This window comes from Ylistrum balloti, unplaced genomic scaffold (assembly GCF_031769215.1).
Source record: "Ylistrum balloti isolate Yb309-2 unplaced genomic scaffold, AGI_CSIRO_Ybal_v1 Utg371040, whole genome shotgun sequence".
Taxonomy (NCBI): domain Eukaryota; kingdom Metazoa; phylum Mollusca; class Bivalvia; order Pectinida; family Pectinidae; genus Ylistrum; species Ylistrum balloti.
The window spans coordinates 151,788-177,022 of record NW_026782576.1 but is presented as its reverse complement, the minus strand read 5'-3'; the positions used below and the strand labels follow the sequence as shown (position 1 = coordinate 177,022).

Below are 25,235 nucleotides of genomic sequence, written 5' to 3'. Positions count from 1 at the left end.
TCGTGATTGATGGTAATTTAACCGGCGTAAGGTATAGAGACGAAATTCTTCGCCCAGTTGCCGTGCCATGTGTGCAAGCACGGAACCTGATATTCCAGCAAGACAATGCCCGGCCCCATGTCGCTAGAGTTTGTCAGCAATTTCTTGCCAAAAATAACGTAATCCCAATCGATTGGCCAGCATTCAGTCCAGATTTGTCTCCAATTGAGCATTTGTGGGACGAACTGGATAGCAGAGTTAGGAGACGTCCAAATGCCCCCACTAATCTGGTCCAGCTCACACGTGCCTTGCATGAAGAATGGAATAACATCCCCATTGCAAGGGTTAACACCCTGATGAATTCCATGCATAGAAGAATCAGGGCTGCGACAGCTGCGCATGGAGGACACACAAGATACTGAAATGTCCGGCCGTGTTGCGCAATACAAGTAGGGTCATCGCTAAAAGGGGGATATTTTTGGCATAATAAGCATTGATAATCGATAGAACCTTCAACAAATGGTTCCAAACAGATGAAATTGTATACAAAAATGAATGAAATAATGTAACATTAAATTATATCATTTAAAAGAATCTTTTTAGATTACACGGCGTTTCTTTTTCGTTTTAGTATATCTACATTGTAGGTGAGATGTATAAATCATATGGAAAGCATGACAAATTGTATATACACATTTTTTTTATTGATAATGTATAACACAAACTAAATATTCTTAAACAAAAACAAAAAAAGAAAAAAAAAAAAAAAAAAAAATGATTCATTGTAGCTTGGATTTTACACTAAGTTCCATCTTGCAAGCAGAAATATAAACACTACAATGCTCACACATTGATAACTTAAACAATGATTTTCATTGACCTGTTCATGTGTTATAGTTCCATGGTCTTTCCGGTTACGTTGCTTTTTGGTTGAATGGTAGAACTACCTAAATTATCTCAAGAGAACTTCAAAAATGAACGAAATAATCGTATATTATATAACATATGATGATAGTGGGACATTTGGTTATATGTAATTTCAATTGTAGTTCTTATAATACAACCAGCAGAAGATTAGAGATATTTGGCCGACTACAAGATCACCTTCATCAGACAAATGACCAGTGTGGAGTGTACTAGTACTGATGTATGTAGTGTGGGAGATGGAAAGGAATCGACCAACGAATTAGTACACAGATTATAGACAAAAATACACTGGATAGTAACAATGTACTTAACAAAAATGAATAACCACACTGTGAATAAATATCAAATCAATTTTTTAACCCCGCATCCTCCTCCCAAGCCATAACTGTTTCGGCATTCCTTTCATTCGCATATGGTTGTGGAGATTTCTTCATGTCGTAAATGTTCAGATCAATCTTTTCTTTAGAACATGTTTGGAACGGAGGACGAACACCGATGATTAATTCAGACGAGTTGAACAGATCCCAATCGTTCCATTTGCCATCGTCACTCTTACTTTTATCACCAGATATGACAGCAGTCTGTTTCCTAGAAAAATGAATGTATGGAAAACAGATCATCAAATCAATTAGATAGCTTTGGATATTCCTCCGTTAAAACATTACGTTTAAAAATGAAACCTCCAATGACTGTGCTAATATACAACTAAGTAAATTTTACGCTATAAACAACATCCCAATACTAAGCTGGTGTAAAGAAATATCAAACGTGATCTTATATGTAGTATTCTGTCGATATAGTACGTACTTTGCGAATTTTTTCTTTATGCAGCACAAAGCGACTACAATAACGAGGAGTGACACGAGGCCAACGACCACACCCATCACGACGGCAGTTTCTGAAACGAAAATTCGTTCTCATTATCCATAATAAACCAAACAATGTAGTTGTAATTATGTATATGTAAGCCAAAGCCAAACACAAATTGAATAGCAATGTCACTGGAGAGAATACTGATAACGTGTACAGTTTTTTATAGTCTACAACCCTCATCCCTCCACCCTATCAAAAACTTACATAATAAACAATTTGCCACTGTAAAAATGGTCGACGATATCAAGTTGTTTATTATACACCCTTAAACATTGTTGTTTAGGATGTCGTAATGGTGTAAAGTTTAGGCACTTGTACAAATTCTTCGTGCCGTATACAACGAGTTAAAAGCCCGGACAGAGTATAAGTGTAAGAAGATATTTTCTTTATCAAGTGTATAACACATCAGCAAATAAAACGTAATGAATCATCTGCAATAATGTATATTGATGCAGCTGAACTACTAGTCATAGTTGTTTCCAAGTTATCGTTAAATAGATATAATGATACAAAAGTAGGATAACTTTGTTGTTTCACTGTAAAAAAGGAAATTGCCAAGGTGGACTTACTGGAGGAATTGTCTTGCGCAATGGTGGAGGAGTCATCCTGAACAGACTGGCTACAACCCTTCTAAAATTCAATGGACATGAATGAAAGATGAACGGCACTATGAGAGCGGGTATATGTCATTACTTAATTATGCTGAAAACAAACTGTTTAAATGGATGTTCGATGGTTGTACGGTTAGTAATCTTCTTAATAACTACACACCTTCAGACTAATGTCGTGAAAACATGCAGGCGTTCTGTTAGTATCAGTATAGTCAAACTACGTATTGTGAAATTATTTTCAAAGCTGTTATTGTGTTTTTATCATCGGATTCATCACAAGATTTCATTATATAACTATATCATCAAATTTACTGAAACACCGCCTGTACCAAATTACAGGTTTGATTCAATCACTTCATTTCACTCTTTTTCCCCCGAATAGAATTTGCATATAGCATTTAGCATTTAGAGCAGTCAATATGCTAGCAATGTTCTGGATACTTTTCACTAACAAGTCTTATAATCAAAATTATAATTGTTATATGACAGTCATATTACAAATCTCAAAATTTTAGGACAAGAATCATTTCAAATGTAACTGTTTCGACATATTACTTTATTCACTGGAGCCAGGCAAATTTGATTTTTAAAACTGATAAAGGAAACAATATTCCTTATCGAAATATGGTAGAGCTCGTTGTAGTAGGAAAGCTTAAATAAACGCTACATGCATTTCACCTGCCTATAGAGAATTAGATTATCAATAACCGGCTGTAATCATTATCATCATTTGCAAACAAATTTTCTGCATGGTATCAAGGGTGTTTCGACAATCACCGATTTCGTATTTTTCATTTTGTATCTTTAAAGTCGTATATTTAATTTCTCATTATAAACTTCATTTTTGAAATTCAGCCATTATTTCACTTTCAGACATTTCGATATTTATCTCAAACAAGAATACTAAACAATAGGTCCTTGTGATTTCATACATATTATCCTTTCACCTGTAAGATCCTTTTTCAAGAAGTAGAAAACAGATATACATATTCGGTTATTTCCCTCATAAAAGTGCAGTAATTTCAGCAAAATAAAATCAGTTTCTTCTTAATTATAAAATCCTGATATAGCCACAAGGCATTACTTTTCTTGACGAAAGATATGGAGAGAATAAGTCATATCACCCTTTGATACCATTTCAACTAGTTCAATTTCATTCAGCGCAAAGGCATACCTTTGCTGTACACGTCATAGTAGTTATGTTGCACTCGTAGCAGTTGGCGTCAAAGTTGATGAAAGTAACCTCAGTGCTGAAGGTCGTCCCGTCGTTTGAGAGACTGATCTTGTAGCCAGTCGGCAGCTGATTATCAGTGGTGGAGCGGCGTTTACGAGAATTCGGAATATCGCAGATAACGATGAAAGTGTTCACATATTCTCCCGTGAAAATTAATTCGTTCCCTTCCATTTCGATTGAAGAATCAATAACCTACAGCAAAAACAATAGCATGTTGAACAAACGTTTTAAATGTTTCTTAAACCTCAAACTGATTTCAAAAGAGATCCTATGCGGACAGTGACGGAGCGAGAATTCGGATCTGCATTTTTATAAGATCGACTTGAGGTTTTTTACTTAGACAAATCGCTAACGTTCTACGTAGCAATCCAATATGATTTTCATCAATATCAAAAAAGAAAAATGACAATAAAAAAAATCCTTGACATACTATACATACTATATGCAGTTATTACATATAATATCGTACGTGATCTTACCTTGAATGGTCTAACTTTGCACGTGGGTCGCTTCGGCATGAAGTTATCTCCTGACACGACGTATTTGGAGCAAGTGTTTATCGATGAATCACACAAACCCATATTTGTTTCCTGCGAAATCAAGGGTGGGTCGTTTCCACTTTGAGAACAATCATGTCCTTCATATCCGGTTTCACACTGACAAGTACCTTTCAGCAAGTTTAGTGAAGTAATATTACACACTATGTTTTTTAATTCATGTGATGAACATTTCACATTTCAAATATATGTACGATATTTCGTGAAGTCATTAAATTGTCATGGTAAATAGGTTTGTACAATCCTTTGAGATTTCGGGCGAAAGAATCCGCTGTTGAATCGAAGACCTTAGGAATTGCCGTAACCAACAAGCCAAGATTTACTAACTCTTCATTGTAGCAACATTTAGACAATGCACAAACTGGTTACCATTATCTAATATTGAAAATTTTGAATTTTAATTATTCTGAGGGTAAATACATCTCCAAACTAGTTTTTTTTTCATATTAAAATTTACCAATCTGAATATCTGTGATCGCCTTCACTGTTTAAACGATATAAGCATCATTGACATGTCACAGGACAAAACCGCTTCATGCTGCAGCTAAATGCAGGATTAAGCTGGATCTTACTATATATTTGTACGGAATGATGCTACATTGTGCCTTTTGTACACTTCTTCTAACTGGGAGCCTTACCTACGATGAACAGCATTTGACTTACCATTTACACATGATCCTGCATTGGAGCAATTGTTGGTACACCTCAAGGCTAAAATCTCGTCCAGGAGGGTGGTGCCATTTCCGCTATCGTCCCGTGTAAGATTTTCTAAACGCACTGCTTCAGTCACACACGCTGTTTGTAGTAAGGACAGTGTTGACTCCATAAACACAGTAGATCCTCCTGTGAGCTGTGTAAACATATAGACAGCACGTACAGTGATGTTGTATGTTTCAAACACTAAGGTATCCAAGATGATACAGAAATAATTAATGCCATTCGTGAAATCCTGATAACTTGTAAAGCTGTTTGACCTCGAAAATTAAGTTAAAGATAAACGCTCCCACATTAAAAAAACTAATGATCATCAAAGCTTTTTTTCAATTTCCTTTCTATCAAACTTGTTTGTAAAATGTGATACGTTATAAGACGTTTCATTTAATGACACGTAACATAGAGATAAGCATAATCTTAATTGTTCTTATCAACTTCAACTATCTGCATACAATGAAAATAACCATACATTCTAATAACACGACTTATTATGAAAGTAGGGAAATTATTGTTTTTTTGCAAAAACAAATATATACCTTCAAATAAATTGACATTTAAAACTACCACCAACCATTAAGGCAATAAATACATAACTTTTCTTCTTTTCTTCAAAATGTTTATACTTGTTATTGTTACTAATATCTTATTGTTGAACATTAAAAAAGCAATTTTTACTAAAAAGATAAGTATTGACCGTGGAATTTAAAAGATGGTTCTGTATTTAGAACATCTACCAATCCATTAATATTCCTTATCTTAACACACCATCTGTATTATGAGGTAGTATAGTGAATGTAAATATCCTTACGCTTACATACGGTTTCTGTTGTAATGGCCTGTTAAGCTAAATAGATAGTTAGAAAAGATAGAATTCTTGTAATTAAGCTACATTTAGATAATTCAATGTTAATATTGATGACGTTCGATGATATGTACTTTGATATCCTTTGTACAGTCGGGTACGTAGGCTTCAGTGTCAAAACCTGGTATCACTTCCTCACATTTCTGTGCGAGTTTACTAGCACTAAGGAACTCCCTGCAAGCTTCAGCAGCTGAAATCTCTGTCCAGTTACCAGACCATTCAGGAACCTTATAAACACAACCAATTATAAAACAAAATCTTTCATATGAATGGTGTAGCTTTAATCATTATATCTCCTTAACAAGAAAATTAGGATATCATCAAGTATCAAGTATCACCAAGACAAAATTTTGTCCTTCATCATCCGTAAGAAAACCTCAAAATGTTAACCTAACAAAGCAAAGTAAGTTAATTTACAAAATGCATACAGAAATTTAACACAGTGCACACAATTAAATAATTGGAAAAAAATTGAAACATATTCACCTCACTTTCGGTATCATTGCCTTCTTCCAGATTTGGGTACAAAGGGATGAACACCATATCTTCCTCTGTATCACGTTTTGTATATGATGTTCTGCACATGTCTATATAACCAGTCAAGCTAGCAACAATGGAATCCGAGGACTCGGAAGATGAACAGGCCTTTACAGGAAAAGCCGAACAGGAAACGTGTTCATCAAAAATGCTTTCGTTTTTGCAGGTACAATAGCTATGGTTCATCGGTGAAGGTGTCGGATTTGGTTGCAATGGGTTTATAAAGAGTGATTCAGAACTCCCGGATGTAATTCTGTAAACATATTATAAAAAGTTAAAAGAGAGCAAGAATGTCACTGATAATATGATACAAATTTGTATGATATTACATTCTTCATTGGAATTGTTTAACCTGCTATGGTCGGTTGTTTGAGAGTCAGTTAGTAAGAAGTAATTCGACCACAGACAATGTAGGTTTAAACGTAACTAAATATAATTATTAAGTTTTAAGAGTATGTTAGAATTAGATAAGTAGTGTGATATTTTATACGATACAAACTTCCAACTGTTGCTGAAATCATTGGCGTTAAGTGTTTCCGATCCGTCTTTCATTATAAAATCGTTTGCCGTTGATCCGTCTAAATATCCACACAACCCTCTCGAGGCTTTCCAGTCCAGCATGGACGGTTTAACGTAGATATAATGGATGAATATTACAGAATCTCTGAACGAACCGTAGCTAAAAGTTACCACTGTACCGGTTTGAAGGGTTATCTAAAAAAACAAAAACAAAAAACAAAAACAAAACATTACATATTTTTCAAGCTATGACCGAACAATTTATTGATGCATTTATTGATATCTAGGCTTCGAGAAAACCATGAAATGAACATTGCAAGATATCTGATGGAAAGTTTTTTTATTGAGATAAGGTCGTGACAATAATTGAAGCCTGACTAACAATCCCATAGTGGAAATTGTTACTAAGATTTTTCAGAGACAAATGACACACTTAGGGGAAATGGATGTATCCGGTCTCCAAGTTAACTTCTAGCTTATTTAACTAAGTAACGAAGATTTGATAAAGTTAATCAGTTTTAGTAGTATCATAATACTTTGATGTGTACGCTGCATATAGCATTCACTCTTTCCTCCAAAAGCTTGAGAAGTTTTACTGATTTAAAAAAAAATGTTATCTATTAGTACCTCGAAGCTAGATCCGTATGTCGTGCTGGATTGGAAGTTGTGTATCTTCATTGCGTCTTTGTCACAGCCGTTCAACTCGATAATTCTGTTGTACCCATTGGAATGCTTACAGAAATTGGCCCTGAAGACAACATTACTATAGCGTACAGCAATTCCGCAATTGCATTTCGCGTTCGGTAAACCCCACTTACACGGCTGGAAGTAGGCGTGAATCTGAAACACGAGAAAAGACTGTTGTTCTTTGACTACAAAATATATGCTTAATAGCTTCAATTTCAACTTTATTCTGGTTGAAACTTTCTATAACCGCATTATTCAGATCACAGGGAAGGCAACAGAACAATAGGAATGAGAGTTAGAAGAGCTTGTAGTATTCCTAATATGTTATACTATATCTTGCTTATTTCTTTGCGAATTGAACGCAAACTGTTGACTACTGACAGCGATCGACTGGTCATCATGTTGATACAAGACGTATTCTCCGGTATGTTGTAACTCGTAGTTCCTTAAAGAAAAAATGTTAACATTAATCTTTGATGTATAAATAGATCACCAATTACTTTCTATTTTAATGTGCCTTTGAAATATATATATCAAAATTTACGTATTGCAGTTACATTTTCTCCGAAAAATTCAAAATATTCATACGATTTAGATACCTTTACGAAAATGCAGCAATGTAACATGATCCCTTGTAACTTTGTTAAATAAAATTGTCATTATTTGAAGATTGTAATTGTCCATAATGGAAACAACACCGAATGACATCTCACTTACTTGCCGTCGAAAGTTTGCATGTGTGGATCGTTTGAAGAGTAGCATTTTTTACCCATGATATTTATATCATCATCGTGGATATGTACCTGATGAAGAAAATGAAAATATGATGATTAATTGGTACGAACATTATACGACCATGCTTTCAATGTACATGGTATTAACATTTTAAATATATTAGTTGATGTTTTAGCCAATGCTGTCGTAAATATCCATTTCATCTGTCGGTATACTATTAATACAAGCGTACCGCAATTTATTTAACGAAACCTAAATATGAAAACAATCACTATTTTTATGTTTTACTCTCAAACCGAAATGATTTAAAAGAAAAAAAAATTATACTTTACATCATTTACAGCAATCGTAAAAAAAACTCGATCAATTCATATCAATTATCAGTTTTGTCCAGAAAGAGCTATCAAGAAAGGAAACCGGAAATCCTTGGGAGCACCTGCATTGTCTGGAATCGAACCCCACTTGCCTGGGATAAAGGCAACCACGATACAACCGCGCGATCCGGTATTATAATGTGGATGTATATCATAGATAATTTTGCTAACTACTTGATGTTTCTTTATATCATAGATAATTTTGCTAACTACTTGATATTTCTTTATATCATAGATAATTTTGCTAACTACTTGATATTTCTTTATATTATAGATAATTTTGCTTACTACTTGATATTTCTTTATATTATAGATAATTTTGCTTACTACTTGATATTTCTTTATATTATAGATAATTTTGCTTACTACTTGATATTTCTTTATATTATAGATAATTTTGCTTACTACTTGATATTTCTTTATATTATAGATAATTTTGCTTACTACTTGATATTTCTTTATATTATAGATAATTTTGCTTACTACTTGATATTTCTTTATATTATAGATAATTTTGCTTACTACTTGATATTTCTTTATATTATAGATAATTTTGCTCACTACCTGCTATTGCTTTATATAATACATTGTTTTGCTTACTAAGTGTCCTTTCTTTATATTACAGATGTTTTCGTTTACTTACTACTATTTGTTCACCAACTGCTCCACTCCATACGCTGTGCCCAAAAACAGAGTCTGCTCGAAGCTGTATCACTGCGAAGCGATGTCCGGTATTGACGATATTGTCCGGCGCCCCGTGTAGTGTCAACACCACTGGAGTATCCCAGCTACTATGGTGGATAAACTCTCCACAATTATAGTTAACAAACGTGATGGAGTTTTTAATAACATGACCGGGTGTGCAAGAATCCGTCGCAGAATCTTCGTCTGGTATCACTACTCGAATTGCCATCTTGCAATGGTCTTGTTCATGTTTTTGGATACTGAAAAAATTATGATAATTCATATTTAAACAGCTTTGTAAGTCATATATCTAATTGTTTTGGTGCCATAAGAATTATACTTAAAAATACGAGATTGCAATTAATATGGGAAGACCAATAACATCCATGAAATAATAAACTATCATCAAAGTCTGTAATCTGAGCTCGTCTACTTTTTTTTTTAAAGTCATTATGTTTTAACAAAACATTATTTCCTTTTATTCGAATGTCTACTCTTATTAGGAACCAATTATCCTTTAAGCCTATTACAACCGTTAGGATATACTCTGAGGCTTGCATATCTTGATTTATATTATTATTCATCGGTTGATAACCACGTCCTAGTTATGATTTACTGTTTTGTTTGGTTTATTTCCACTTGAATAGACAGGATCATTTAGAGGCGGGGTCTTATTGAAGTAGCTGGAATCTACCTCAATAAACAACGTTAAGAGCAATTCGGGTGAAATGTCTTGTCTAAGGACAATTACGTAAGCACAAACCGGTCTGTTTCTTAGATTATATAAATGCCGTGGGTGAGAAGCTGCGAACCACGCACCTTGCACCTTCATTTGAGATTAAGAGGGTCAACGCTCTAACTGACCGAGTCATCAGAACCACTCGACTTAATCCCAACACAATGATTCCATAATGAAATATTCTCTTTCTCTCGTAATATGAAGTCGGACATGTTTGAGGCTCGTTAGTATGCCTGATGGTCCCGTTGTTGTTTATTTTACTTTCATTATGGAACGTGACATTACTTACTTGGGTTGACCAAGAATTACATCATGAATATCGTAAATGAAGCAGAAAACGTTTATCCTTCCGGAACATCTGTTCGTATTTGGACTGTATAAAATCTATACCAGTTTTAATATCCACGCCTATCCTTATACTAGGGTATTTTTTCACAAAATCTGTATTTATAATTCAAAATAACACTAATGCCATCATGCCTTAAACCAAATTTAGAAATAATCAAACATAGCAGCATTGTGAAACACCTTTCCGTAACAGAAATAGTATCAATTCGTTTAAATAAAATAGTAGTTCTACTAATTGATTTGATTCATTAAAACGAAACAAAAGTTCGGAAGATATGAAACAAAAAATGAAAACGATATGATATTTCGTACAAACGAAATAATAGGGAAAAAGTAAAATGTCTTTAAAGAAAATTGCTGTACTTTTCCAAAGGCTTTTTCGAAAAAAAAACAACATGCAAACAAAGAAAAGTAAAAAAAAAAAAAAAAAAAACATTTGAATCAAAACAATATTGAAATACTTTCAAAATATGTATTTTGACCAAGACGAAAAATGATTTCAATGTCAATAAAAAGTATCCGTAAGTAATGCCAAAACTTGGTTGCTTCAATGACATTGTTTTATATTTGTGTTGATAATGAGTATAACTCGATACTTTATAGATAATAATTACACAATAAGATTTTGAAAATGTTTGACTCTAACAACTTGTGTCTGTCATCGATAATATCATACAACTTAAACTATGAATGTTCGTTCTGAATTTAGTTTTAATCATTATTACAGCTGTTTATGTTCCAGACGAACATACTCAGTAAAAGTTGTATCATTACTTTATAACGTTATGTTATATACTTACTCCTTTTGTTCCATGTTGTTGAGGTACGTGCAGCCAAGAGGAACAGTCAGTCGTATCGTTAGATTCAACTCACCGTTTTCCTGGAGAGTTTCTCCTGATAGCTCCGTCTGAGGATTACATAATAGTCGGGAAATTAAACGAATCTAAAAGTAATATAAATTGTCAAACAGTGGCTCGACAGTGTTAAATTTTGGACTCGTTCCTACAATCTTATCGGACAAAATCTTAGGTGACATCTACATCCGATATATGACTAATGAAACTTAAAGATATGTTTTAAAGGTAGAATTCAGTCAACAAAATACCTTGAACCCAGCGTAGAACGGAGCGCTGTCGATGAAGTGATCTGTTCCCGTAGACACTTCTGTTTTGGCTTGGACGACACACTTCACCTGTTATAACAACATATGGATACTAAGAAACTGTGACAAATGTTTATTTCAATTCTTGAATACTGAGTGACAGAAATAATAACTGCTGACAATAACAAAGACATCGCACATGTAACACTTACACCACTTACACTCTAACGATTTTAATTTGTACACTGTGGACACTAAGTCATATTCCATAACTCAGCATTAGGCACTAGTATGTATATGTTTGTGAGTTTTAGGGGCAACTATCAGGTATCAAATTGATCGTTTGAGTAAAATACCCTAATGTAATCAAAATAATATCTATCAAAAATAATCAGTTTGAATTCTTTATTTTCTCTCCTTTCAATGGAATTTTATTGACCCAGAATATCTATTAGATATGCCAGGGGTGAGATCCTGGAATCTGATCTGTACATTACAGTGCCCCACATAGGTGTGCACTCTCACCATACTCACCACTCCCCACTTACACTCTAAATTATCAAACATAACAAAACAAATTTATATATGCCTCCCACACGGGGAGATCTCTCTCACCACATTCATCGATCACCACTTACACTCTAAATTATTATACATAACAAAGCATATATACTCTAAAACAGAGCTCTCTGTCATCTCATTCGAAATCCGTTTGAAATTTGACATGACAAACCCTTATCCAAAAAATACAACAATTTCAAAGTAAATGTATTAAAGACTTTTACCTGCATTGGGAGGGAATACTTTCCTCTCCATTCGCCTTCACTGAGCCCCCCATTATTAATGTAGGTCGAGTAAGTGAGGTCTGACATCCGTGTTATTTCCTGATCGTTGATGTACCACACAACATCGTAATATAAGGACGTCAACTCCACATCTGTGTTAGCCTCCAGGTGACATGTAAAAAGGATCTCTTTGTTCGGATATTCGGTAGAATCAATTGTTATCGTCCCATTAACCAAAGATGCTGACACGGACGGCTGTATCATACCAGTGTCCTTTTCTAAAACAATGTATTAATTTTGAGGTTAAGTCATTCATTGAGTAAAGCTGACAAATCCTACTCTTACTCAACACAAAACAGACATAAAATACAATCATTGTTTTTTTCTCTTTTTTTTTATTACTGAATTAAAAAATCAGCGTATATATTCCTTCGTTTCTAATGAGAATGAATGTGAGTAATTAGCAGTTTCCTCACAATTATACTTACCAAAACAGTACCCGAGGGGACAAAAACGCGCATTCAGCTGCCTCAGTTCGTACACAAAGAACGAGCCACAGTTTTTTGCCAGTATCGTTCCTGTATATGGGCAGTCTCCTGTTGACGTTTTCAAACATAGTGTTACAAAGCCGCTTTCTCCCGAGGATGGTAAGGCTGAATCACACGTAAACCACACCGTGATTATGTATTCATAGTATCAGTCATATAATATGCTTATCTACTTCTCTCAATATACATGTACATTAACATGACAAAAGTGCTTAATTCATTGACTGAAAAATTGGGACACATTGACGAAAATTTGTAGAGAAAAAAAACGTGGATGACGATTTCCTTAAATACTGCTTATCTGCATTGCATCATCAGTACTTCGTACTTAGCTTGTGAGTTGTCTCGTTGATAAAACGCTGCAGCAAATCAACAAATGGTATATTCAAAGATTACACAAAACCGCGAGTTTGTGTGACATGGTTCTACCAAAATAACACAGCTATTCCAACAATGACCTAGCTTGTTCTTATCCACGTGTGTTTCCTTTACATATTAGTTTGGCTGTGGTGATATGACCTGTATTGAGCTGCTGCCAAGTAAGTAAAAAAGAGATAATTGGCGTTTTCATTTCCACGAGTGCATTAAGCGCCCTTACAGCCAAACTTTCTATCCATTTATAGTTCACACAGGCCAAAATCTATGAGTTCAGCAAATCGAAACGTATGTTTGCTTCGATGACACAACAAGGGCAATGATTAACTTAATCTTTGGGAGTTAAGTGACATACACCTATTGTTGTAGAAAAAATCAGGAAAATGACCAAAAACAAATTCAAAATAAAAAATATATATCCTACTTAAAGGGTCGATCCACACCGTCTGTTCGGTACCACATCTGTTTAAAGGTGGTGGTGATGTTGCCACAGCACCGAATTTGATCCTGTACCATTGCTTTACAATGTCAGTCTCACATCGGACAGAGTTTGGGTCAGTTTCGTAAGTCGTAAAGTATGTTGGATCATCCATCATAACATAGTTATCTGCCAGGCAAGGGTCTGTTTCTAAAGAAAACCAAAGGTGTAGAACATACCATCATATACAGGTATTTAAATTGTATAGCTGGCGTGAATAGCGTATACTTAACAAATGTCACATTAATAAAAAACGACAGGAGAATACCGATAGTCTGATATCACTCCAACAACTGATAAAATACAACAGGAAACTGAAGATAACCAATAAATTCTTATATAACTCTAACAACTGATAAAATACAACATGAGATTACCTATAAATTCGTATATCACTCTAACAACTGATAAAATACAACATGAGATTACCTATAAATTCGTATATCACTCTAACAACTGATAAAATACAACATGAGATTACCTATAAATTCGTATATCACTCTAACAACTGATAAAATACAACATGAGATTACCTATAAATTCGTATATCACTCTAACAACTGATAAAATACAATATGAGATTACCTATAAATTCTTATATAACTCTAACAACTGATAAAATACAATATGAGATTACCTATAAATTCGTATATCACTCTAACAACTGATAAAATACAACATGAGATTACCTATAAATTCGTATATCACTCTAACAACTGATAAAATACAACATGAGATTACCTATAAATTCTTATATAACTCTAACAACTGATAGAATACAACATGAGATTACCTATAAATTCTTATATAACTCTAACAACTGATAAAATACAATATGAGATTACCTATAAATTCGTATATCACTCTAACAACTGATAGAATACAACATGAGATTACCTATAAATTCGTATATCACTCTAACAACTGATAAAATACAACATGAGATTACCTATAAATTCGTATATCACTCTAACAACTGATAAAATACAACATGAGATTACCTATAAATTCGTATATCACTCTAACAACTGATAAAATACAACATGAGATTACCTATAAATTCGTATATCACTCTAACAACTGATAAAATACAACATGAGATTACCTATAAATTCTTATATAACTCTAACAACTGATAAAATACAACATGAGATTACCTATAAATTCTTATATAACTCTAACAACTGATAAAATACAACATGAGATTACCTATAAATTCTTATATCACTCTAACAACTGATAAAATACAATATGAGATTACCTATAAATTCGTATATCACTCTAACAACTGATAGAATACAACATTAGATTACATATAAATTCTAATATAACTCTAACAACTGATAAAATACAACATGAGATTACCTATAAATTCGTATATCACTCTAACAACTGATAAAATACAACATGAGATTACCTATAAATTCGTATATCACTCTAACAACTGATAGAATACAATATGAGATTACCTATAAATTCGTATATCACTCTAACAACTGATAAAATACAACATGAGATTACCTATAAATTCGTATATCACTCTAACAACTGATAAAATACAACATGAGATTACCTATAAATTCGTATATAACTCTAACAACTGATCACTCCAACAACTAATAAAATGCAATATGAGATTACCTATAAATTCGTATATCACTTCAACAACTGATAAAATACAATATGAGATTACCTATAAATTCGTATATCACTCTAACAACTGATAAAATACAACATGAGATTACCTATAAATTCTTATATAACTTTAACAACTGATAAAATACAACATGAGATTACCTATAAATTCTTATATAACTCTAACAACTGATAAAATACAATATGAGATTACCTATAAATTTTTATATCACTCTAACAACTGATAAAATACGATATGAGATTACCTATAAATTCTTATATCACTCTAACAACTGATAAAATACAACATGAGATTACCTATAAATTCGTATATCACTCTAACAACTGATAAAATACAACATGAGATTATCTATAAATTCTTATATCACTCTAACAACTGATAAAATACAATATGAGATTACCTATAAATTCGTATATCACTCTAACAACTGATAAAATACAACATGAGATTACCTATAAATTCGTATATCACTCTAACAACTGATAAAATACAATATGAGATTACCTATAAATTCTTATATAACTCTAACAACTGATAAAATACAACATGAGATTACCTATAAATTCGTATAGCACTCTAACAACTGATAAAATACAACATGAGATTACCTATAAATTCTTATATAACTCTAACAACTGATCACTCCAACAACTAATAAAATACAATATGAGATTACCTATAAATTCGTATATCACTCTAACAACTGATAAAATACAACATGAGATTACCTATAAATTCTTATATTACTCTAACAACTGATAAAATACAATATGAGATTACCTAAAAATTTTTATATCACTCTAACAACTGATAAAATACAATATGAGATTACCTATAAATTCGTATATCACTCTAACAACTGATAGAATACAATATGAGATTACCTATAAATTCGTATATCACTCTAACAACTGATCAGTCCAACAACTAATAAAATACAATATGAGATTACCTATAAATTCGTATATCACTCCAACAACTGATAAAATACAATATGAGATTACCTATAAATTCGTATATCACTCTAACAACTGATAAAATACAATATGAGATTACCTATAAATTCGTATATCACTCTAACAACTGATCACTCCAACAACTAATAAAACACAATATGAGATTACCTATAAATTCGTATATCACTCCAACAACTGATAAAATACAATATGAGATTACCTATAAATTCGTATATCACTCTAACAACTGATCACTCCAACAACTAATAAAATACAATATGAGATTACCTATAAATTCGTATATCACTCCAACAACTGATAAAATACAATATGAGATTACCTATAAATTCGTATATCACTCTAACAACTGATCACTCCAACAACTAATAAAATACAACATGAGATTACCTATAAATTCGTATATCACTCTAACAACTGATAAAATACAACATGAGATTACCTATAAATTCGTATATCACTCTAACAACTGATAAAATACAACATGAGATTACCTATAAATTCTTATATAACTCTAACAACTGATAAAATACAACATGAGATTACCTATAAATTCTTATATAACTCTAACAACTGATAAAATACAACATGAGATTACCTATAAATTCTTATATCACTCTAACAACTGATAAAATACAATATGAGATTACCTATAAATTCGTATATCACTCTAACAACTGATAGAATACAACATGAGATTACCTATAAATTCTTATATAACTCTAACAACTGATAAAATACAACATGAGATTACCTATAAATTCGTATATCACTCTAACAACTGATAAAATACAATATGAGATTACCTATAAATTCGTATATCACTCTAACAACTGATAAAATACAACATGAGATTACCTATAAATTCGTATATCACTCTAACAACTGATAAAATACAACATGAGATTACCTATAAATTCTTATATAACTCTAACAACTGATAGAATACAACATGAGATTACCTATAAATTCTTATATAACTCTAACAACTGATAAAATACAATATGAGATTACCTATAAATTCGTATATCACTCTAACAACTGATAGAATACAACATGAGATTACCTATAAATTCGTATATCACTCTAACAACTGATAAAATACAACATGAGATTACCTATAAATTCGTATATCACTCTAACAACTGATAAAATACAACATGAGATTACCTATAAATTCGTATATCACTCTAACAACTGATAAAATACAACATGAGATTACCTATAAATTCGTATATCACTCTAACAACTGATAAAATACAACATGAGATTACCTATAAATTCTTATATAACTCTAACAACTGATAAAATACAACATGAGATTACCTATAAATTCTTATATAACTCTAACAACTGATAAAATACAACATGAGATTACCTATAAATTCTTATATCACTCTAACAACTGATAAAATACAATATGAGATTACCTATAAATTCGTATATCACTCTAACAACTGATAAAATACAACATGAGATTACCTATAAATTCTTATATAACTCTAACAACTGATAAAATACAACATGAGATTACCTATAAATTCGTATATCACTCTAACAACTGATAAAATACAACATGAGATTACCTATAAATTCGTATATCACTCTAACAACTGATAGAATACAATATGAGATTACCTATAAATTCGTATATCACTCTAACAACTGATAAAATACAACATGAGATTACCTATAAATTCGTATATCACTCTAACAACTGATAAAATACAACATGAGATTACCTATAAATTCGTATATAACTCTAACAACTGATCACTCCAACAACTAATAAAATGCAATATGAGATTACCTAAAATTCGTATATCACTCCAACAACTGATAAAATACAATATGAGATTACCTATAAATTCGTATATCACTCTAACAACTGATAAAATACAACATGAGATTACCTATAAATTCTTATATAACTTTAACAACTGATAAAATACAACATGAGATTACCTATAAATTCTTATATAACTCTAACAACTGATAAAATACAATATGAGATTACCTATAAATTTTTATATCACTCTAACAACTGATAAAATACGATATGAGATTACCTATAAATTCGTATATCACTCTAACAACTGATAAAATACAACATGAGATTACCTATAAATTCGTATATCACTCTAACAACTGATAAAATACAACATGAGATTACCTATAAATTCTTATATAACTCTAACAACTGATAAAATACAATATGAGATTACCTATAAATTCGTATATCACTCTAACAACTGATAAAATACAACATGAGATTACCTATAAATTCGTATATCACTCTAACAACTGATAAAATACAATATGAGATTACCTATAAATTCTTATATAACTCTAACAACTGATAAAATACAACATGAGATTACCTATAAATTCGTATAGCACTCTAACAACTGATAAAATACAACATGAGATTACCTATAAATTCTTATATAACTCTAACAACTGATCACTCCAACAACTAATAAAATACAACATGAGATTACCTATAAATTCTTATATAACTCTAACAACTGATAAAATACAATATGAGATTACCTATAAATTCGTATATCACTCTAACAACTGATAGAATACAACATGAGATTACCTATAAATTCGTATATCACTCTAACAACTGATAAAATACAACATGAGATTACCTATAAATTCTTATATTACTCTAACAACTGATAAAATACAATATGAGATTACCTATAAATTTTTATATCACTCTAACAACTGATAAAATACAATATGAGATTACCTATAAATTCGTATATCACTCTAACAACTGATAGAATACAATATGAGATTACCTATAAATTCGTATATCACTCTAACAACTGATCACTCCAACAACTAATAAAATACAATATGAGATTACCTATAAATTCGTATATCACTCCAACAACTGATAAAATACAATATGAGATTACCTATAAATTCGTATATCACTCTAACAACTGATAAAATACAATATGAGATTACCTATAAATTCGTATATCACTCTAACAACTGATCACTCCAACAACTAATAAAATACAACATGAGATTACCTATAAATTCGTATATCACTCCAACAACTGATAAAATACAATATGAGATTACCTATAAATTCGTATATCACTCTAACAACTGATCACTCCAACAACTAATAAAATACAATATGAGATTACCTATAAATTCGTATATCACTCCAACAACTGATAAAATACAATATGAGATTACCTATAAATTCGTATATCACTCTAACAACTGATCACTCCAACAACTAATAAAATACAACATGAGATTACCTATAAATTCGTATATAACTCTAACAACTGATCACTCCAACAACTAAGAAAATACAATATGAGATTACCTGTAAATTCGTATATCACTCCAACAACTGATAAAATACAATATGAGATTACCTATAAATTCGTATATCACTCTAACAACTGATAAAATACAACATGAGATTACCTATAAATTCGTATATCACTCTAACAACTGATAAAATACAATATGAGATTACCTATAAATTCGTATATCACTCTAACAACTGATAAAATACAACATGAGATTACCTATAAATTCGTATATCACTCTAACAACTGATAGAATACAACATGAGATTACCTATAAATTCGTATATCACTCTAACAACTGATAAAATACAACATGAGATTACCTATAAATTCTTATATAACTCTAACAACTGATAAAATACAATATGAGATTACCTATAAATTCGTATATCACTCTAACAACTGATAAAATACAACATGAGATTACCTATAAATTCGTATATCACTCTAACAACTGATAAAATACAACATGAGATTACCTATAAATTCTTATATTACTCTAACAACTGATAAAATACAATATGAGATTACCTATAAATTCGTATATCACTCTAACAACTGATAAAATACAACATGAGATTACCTATAAATTCGTATATAACTCTAACAACTGATCACTCCAACAACTAATAAAATACAACATGAGATTACCTATAAATTCTTATATAACTCTAACAACTGATAAAATACAACATGAGATTACCTATAAATTCGTATATAACTCTAACAACTGATCACTCCAACAACTAATAAAATACAATATGAGATTACCTATGAATTCGTATATCACTCTAACAACTGATAAAATACAACATGAGATTACCTATAAATTCTTATATAACTCTAACAACTGATAAAATACAATATGAGATTACCTATAAATTTTTATATCACTCTAACAACTGATAAAATACAATATGAGATTACCTATAAATTCGTATATCACTCTAACAACTGATAGAATACAACATGAGATTACCTATAAATTCTTATATAACTCTAACAACTGATAAAATACAACATGAGATTACCTATAAATTCGTATATCACTCTAACAACTGATAAAATACAACATGAGATTACCTATAAATTCGTATATCACTCTAACAACTGATAGAATACAATATGAGATTACCTATAAATTCGTATATCACTCTAACAACTGATAAAATACAACATGAGATTACCTATAAATTCGTATATCACTCTAACAACTGATAAAATACAACATGAGATTACCTATAAATTCGTATATAACTCTAACAACTGATCACTCCAACAACTAATAAAATGCAATATGAGATTACCTAAAATTCGTATATCACTCCAACAACTGATAAAATACAATATGAGATTACCTATAAATTCGTATATCACTCTAACATCTGATAAAATACAACATGAGATTACCTATAAATTCTTATATAACTTTAACAACTGATAAAATACAACATGAGATTACCTATAAATTCTTATATAACTCTAACAACTGATAAAATACAACATGAGATTACCTATAAATTCGTATAGCACTCTAACAACTGATAAAATACAACATGAGATTACCTATAAATTCTTATATAACTCTAACAACTGATCACTCCAACAACTAATAAAATACAACATGAGATTACCTTTAAATTCTTATATAACTCTAACAACTGATAAAATACAATATGAGATTACCTATAAATTCGTATATCACTCTAACAACTGATAGAATACAACATGAGATTACCTATAAATTCGTATATCACTCTAACAACTGATAAAATACAACATGAGATTACCTATAAATTCTTATATTACTCTAACAACTGATAAAATACAATATGAGATTACCTATAAATTTTTATATCACTCTAACAACTGATAAAATACAATATGAGATTACCTATAAATTCGTATATCACTCCAACAACTGATAGAATACAATATGAGATTACCTATAAATTCGTATATCACTCTAACAACTGATCACTCCAACAACTAATAAAATACAATATGAGATTACCTATAAATTCGTATATCACTCCAACAACTGATAAAATACAATATGAGATTACCTATAAATTCGTATATCACTCTAACAACTGATAAAATACAACATGAGATTACCTATAAATTCTTATATAACTCTAACAACTGATAAAATACAATATGAGATTACCTATAAATTCGTATATCACTCTAACAACTGATCACTCCAACAACTAATAAAATACAATATGAGATTACCTATAAATTCGTATATCACTCCAACAACTGATAAAATACAATATGAGATTACCTATAAATTCGTATATCACTCTAACAACTGATCACTCCAACAACTAATAAAAAACAACATGAGATTAACTATAAATTCGTATATAACTCTAACAACTGATCACTCCAACAACTAATAAAATACAATATGAGATTACCTATAAATTCGTATATCACTCCAACAACTGATAAAATACAATATGAGATTACCTATAAATTCGTATATCACTCTAACAACTGATCACTCCAACAACTAATAAAATACAACATGAGATTACCTATAAATTTGTATATAACTCTAACAACTGATCACTCCAACAACTAATAAAATACAATATGAGATTACCTATAAATTCGTATATCACTCCAACAACTGATAAAATACAATATGAGATTACCTATAAATTCGTATATCACTCCAACAACTAATAAAATACAATATGAGATTACCTATAAATTCGTATATCACTCTAACAACTGATAAAATACAACATGAGATTACCTATAAATTCTTATATAACTCTAACAACTGATAAAATACAATATGAGATTACCTATAAATTTTTATATCACTCTAACAACTGATAAAATACAATATGAGATTACCTATAAATTCGTATATCACTCTAACAACTGATAAAATACAACATGAGATTACCTATAAATTCGTATATCACTCTAACAACTGATAAAATACAAAATGAGATTACCTATAAATTCGTATATCACTCTAACAACTGATAAAATACAACATGAGATTACCTATAAATTCGTATATCACTCTAACAACTGATAAAATACAACATGAGATTACCTATAAATTCTTATATAACTCTAACAACTGATAAAATACAATATGAGATTACCTATAAATTCGTATATCACTCTAACAACTGATAAAATACAACATGAGATTACCTCTAAATTCTTATATCACTCTAACAACTGATAAAATACAACATGAGATTACCTATAAATTCTTATATCACTCTAACAACTGATAAAATACAACATGAGATTACCTATAAATTCTTATATCACTCTAACAACTGATAAAATACAACATGAGATTACATATAAATTCTTATATCACTCTTACAACTGATAAAATACAACAGATTACCAAACAAATTTGATATCCCTTTAATAACTGATACAAAATACCAGTAAAATCTTTTATTCCTCTCTTTTAGTTCAAACAGTTTGTATTGGCAAATGTCTACAAAGGGATGAGTCAGCATATCTTTTTCCAATTTATAAAGGACTTCTTCCAAAACACAAATTCATTAAACAATAGACATTTGATGAAATTGACAAAAATGAGTTAGAGATTTGTAATATACACATTGCTACATATTACCACACAGAAATGCAGATGTTAAGGATATATATATATAGAGAGAGAGAGAGAGAGAGAGAGAGAGAGAGAGAGAGAGAGAGAGAGAGAGAGAGAGAGAGAGAGAGAGAGAGAGAGAGAGAGAGAGAGAGAGAGAGAGAGAGAGAGAGAGAGAGAGAGAGAGAGAGAGAGAGAGAGAGAGAGAGAGAGAGAGAGAAAGAGAGATAGATAGAGAGAGAGAAGGAGAGAGACCAAGTTTGGTTGAATTCCGCTCAAGTGTAAGGGATGTATACCGTTTTAAAGCAATATTTATTTCAGCTTAGTTCCCAGTTGGCAAAACCAACCTTTTGAATTCGAAGGGACTAAATGGTAAGATTTCATAATTTGTGCACTTTCTTTTAATCATAATATTCAAATAGTTTGCACAACCATTTTATCATAAAAGTAAAAATAATGATAATACACTAGGAGCGACCCAAAACTAATTCATATCATTCAGAGTGTTAATAGTGTGTTTGCACTTGCGCGACACGGGAAAGTTTGGAAGTCATAACAAATAAAACACTTGCCCGAAATCAAACGAATGGGAAAAAATAACGAAAACTAACAATTTAGTCCCTTTAAAAAATTATTGTCCATCCCAGTCAATATTGCAGATGAAGTATGGTTGAAATATGGTGAAGAGTTACGGAAATTTACGGACGGCGGAGTACGGACAACGAATAACGAAACATATTTCATCTTGACCCTTCTGGTCAGATGAGATAACATATACAATATCGTACAATACAACAATATATGTATATCTAAATTGTTGTTATATTGTTTTTTCAATGATCTGCTGTCAATTCAATCACAGTCTGTACGTATTTTTTGTTCCTATGGTAATGAAGCATGAAGCATCAAAAGGTTTTAATAGACATCTGTAATGGATAAAAATGACATTGCACCCTTACCTGCCAAAACAACAGAGAAAAGTCCCGATAGTAAAATCCCGCACCCTATCATTCTGCTTTACCGCTGAGTAGGTGTGTATAGTGTCTATAAGGCATTTGTATATCTATAATTACAATGGTTTGTCAGGGTATATCAATGACGATCTTAGTCCTTCGCCTCTCTCTGATGAAGTCACATGACAAAAAAGTATACTTGTAACTACTGACGACTTGATTAATAGAAAATGGCTAAACCAACTTGTTTCGATGATTTCTTAAATGAAACGATTCTTCACGCCTTTATCAAAGAGTATAATGTGTTATATTTCGTCTGGTGGCACACAATAAGCTCGGCACCTGATAGCTGTGTATATATACATACACACAAGCAGGAAGTAAACTAACTGGTATCATGGTTGCTGATTTCGGCCATTTCGCTTTGTCGTAGAACTATGTCGTATTATCGCACGATTTGATAGCGTGACAATTGATGAATTATCGATATCATTTAACTATCCTTGAGAATGACATTGAGTTCTCGTTGTGATACGCAATGACTAATATTGTGAGTGATAATGTGAACTATTGATTTGAGTACCCACGTGAGTTATCGCCAGGTAAAATTATCCATTTGGGTGACCATGACGATGGTAGTAATCGATTTGAGCGACATTATCAATTATCGATTTAGATGACCATGTTAGTTATCGCCGTGATCATTCAAGCAAGTTATCAATATTGTGTGGACATGTGAGTTAGTGAGAGACCATTGAAGCTATTGATGTGTGTGACAATGTGAAGTATTGATGTGTGTGACAATGTGAGTTATTAATGTGTGTGACTATGTGAGTTATTGAAGTGTGTGACAATGTGAGTTATTGATGTGTGTGACTATGTGAGTTATTAATGTGTGTGACAATGTGAGTTATTGATGTGTGTGACAATGTGAGTTATTGATGTGTGTGACAATGTGAGTTATTGATGTGTGTGATAATGTGAGTTATTGATATGTGTGACAATGTTAGTCATTGATGTGTGTGGCAATGT

General features: G+C 31.4%; 1 protein-coding gene across 1 annotated transcript; it reads right to left on the bottom strand.

Moving 5' to 3' along the window:
- Positions 1-1,253: 1,253 nt before the first annotated feature.
- LOC132560255 (von Willebrand factor D and EGF domain-containing protein-like) lies at positions 1,254-24,621 on the bottom strand. Its single transcript, XM_060224919.1, has 19 exons — positions 24,594-24,621; positions 13,615-13,818; positions 12,756-12,920; positions 12,268-12,545; positions 11,486-11,572; positions 11,181-11,287; positions 9,253-9,553; positions 8,218-8,303; positions 7,882-7,945; positions 7,441-7,653; positions 6,794-7,008; positions 6,244-6,547; positions 5,832-5,984; positions 4,845-5,031; positions 4,104-4,291; positions 3,565-3,816; positions 2,349-2,406; positions 1,714-1,804; positions 1,254-1,494 (listed from the first exon to the last, which is right to left on the bottom strand). Exons 1-19 carry the CDS (start codon positions 24,619-24,621, stop codon positions 1,254-1,256), a joined length of 3,222 nt encoding a protein of 1,073 aa, XP_060080902.1.
- Positions 24,622-25,235: the final 614 nt, after the last annotated feature.

Coding starts and splice junctions, on each gene's coding strand:
- LOC132560255 (XM_060224919.1), bottom strand. CDS start 24,621: ATGGCCGAAATCAGCAACCATGATACCA. Junction 13,819..24,593: donor AATCAGCAACCATGATACCA/GTTAGTTTACTT, acceptor GGTTTTCTTTAG/AAACAGACCCTTGCCTGGCA. Junction 11,573..12,267: donor AGTATTCCCTCCCAATGCAG/GTAAAAGTCTTT, acceptor TTGTTATAACAG/GTGAAGTGTGTCGTCCAAGC.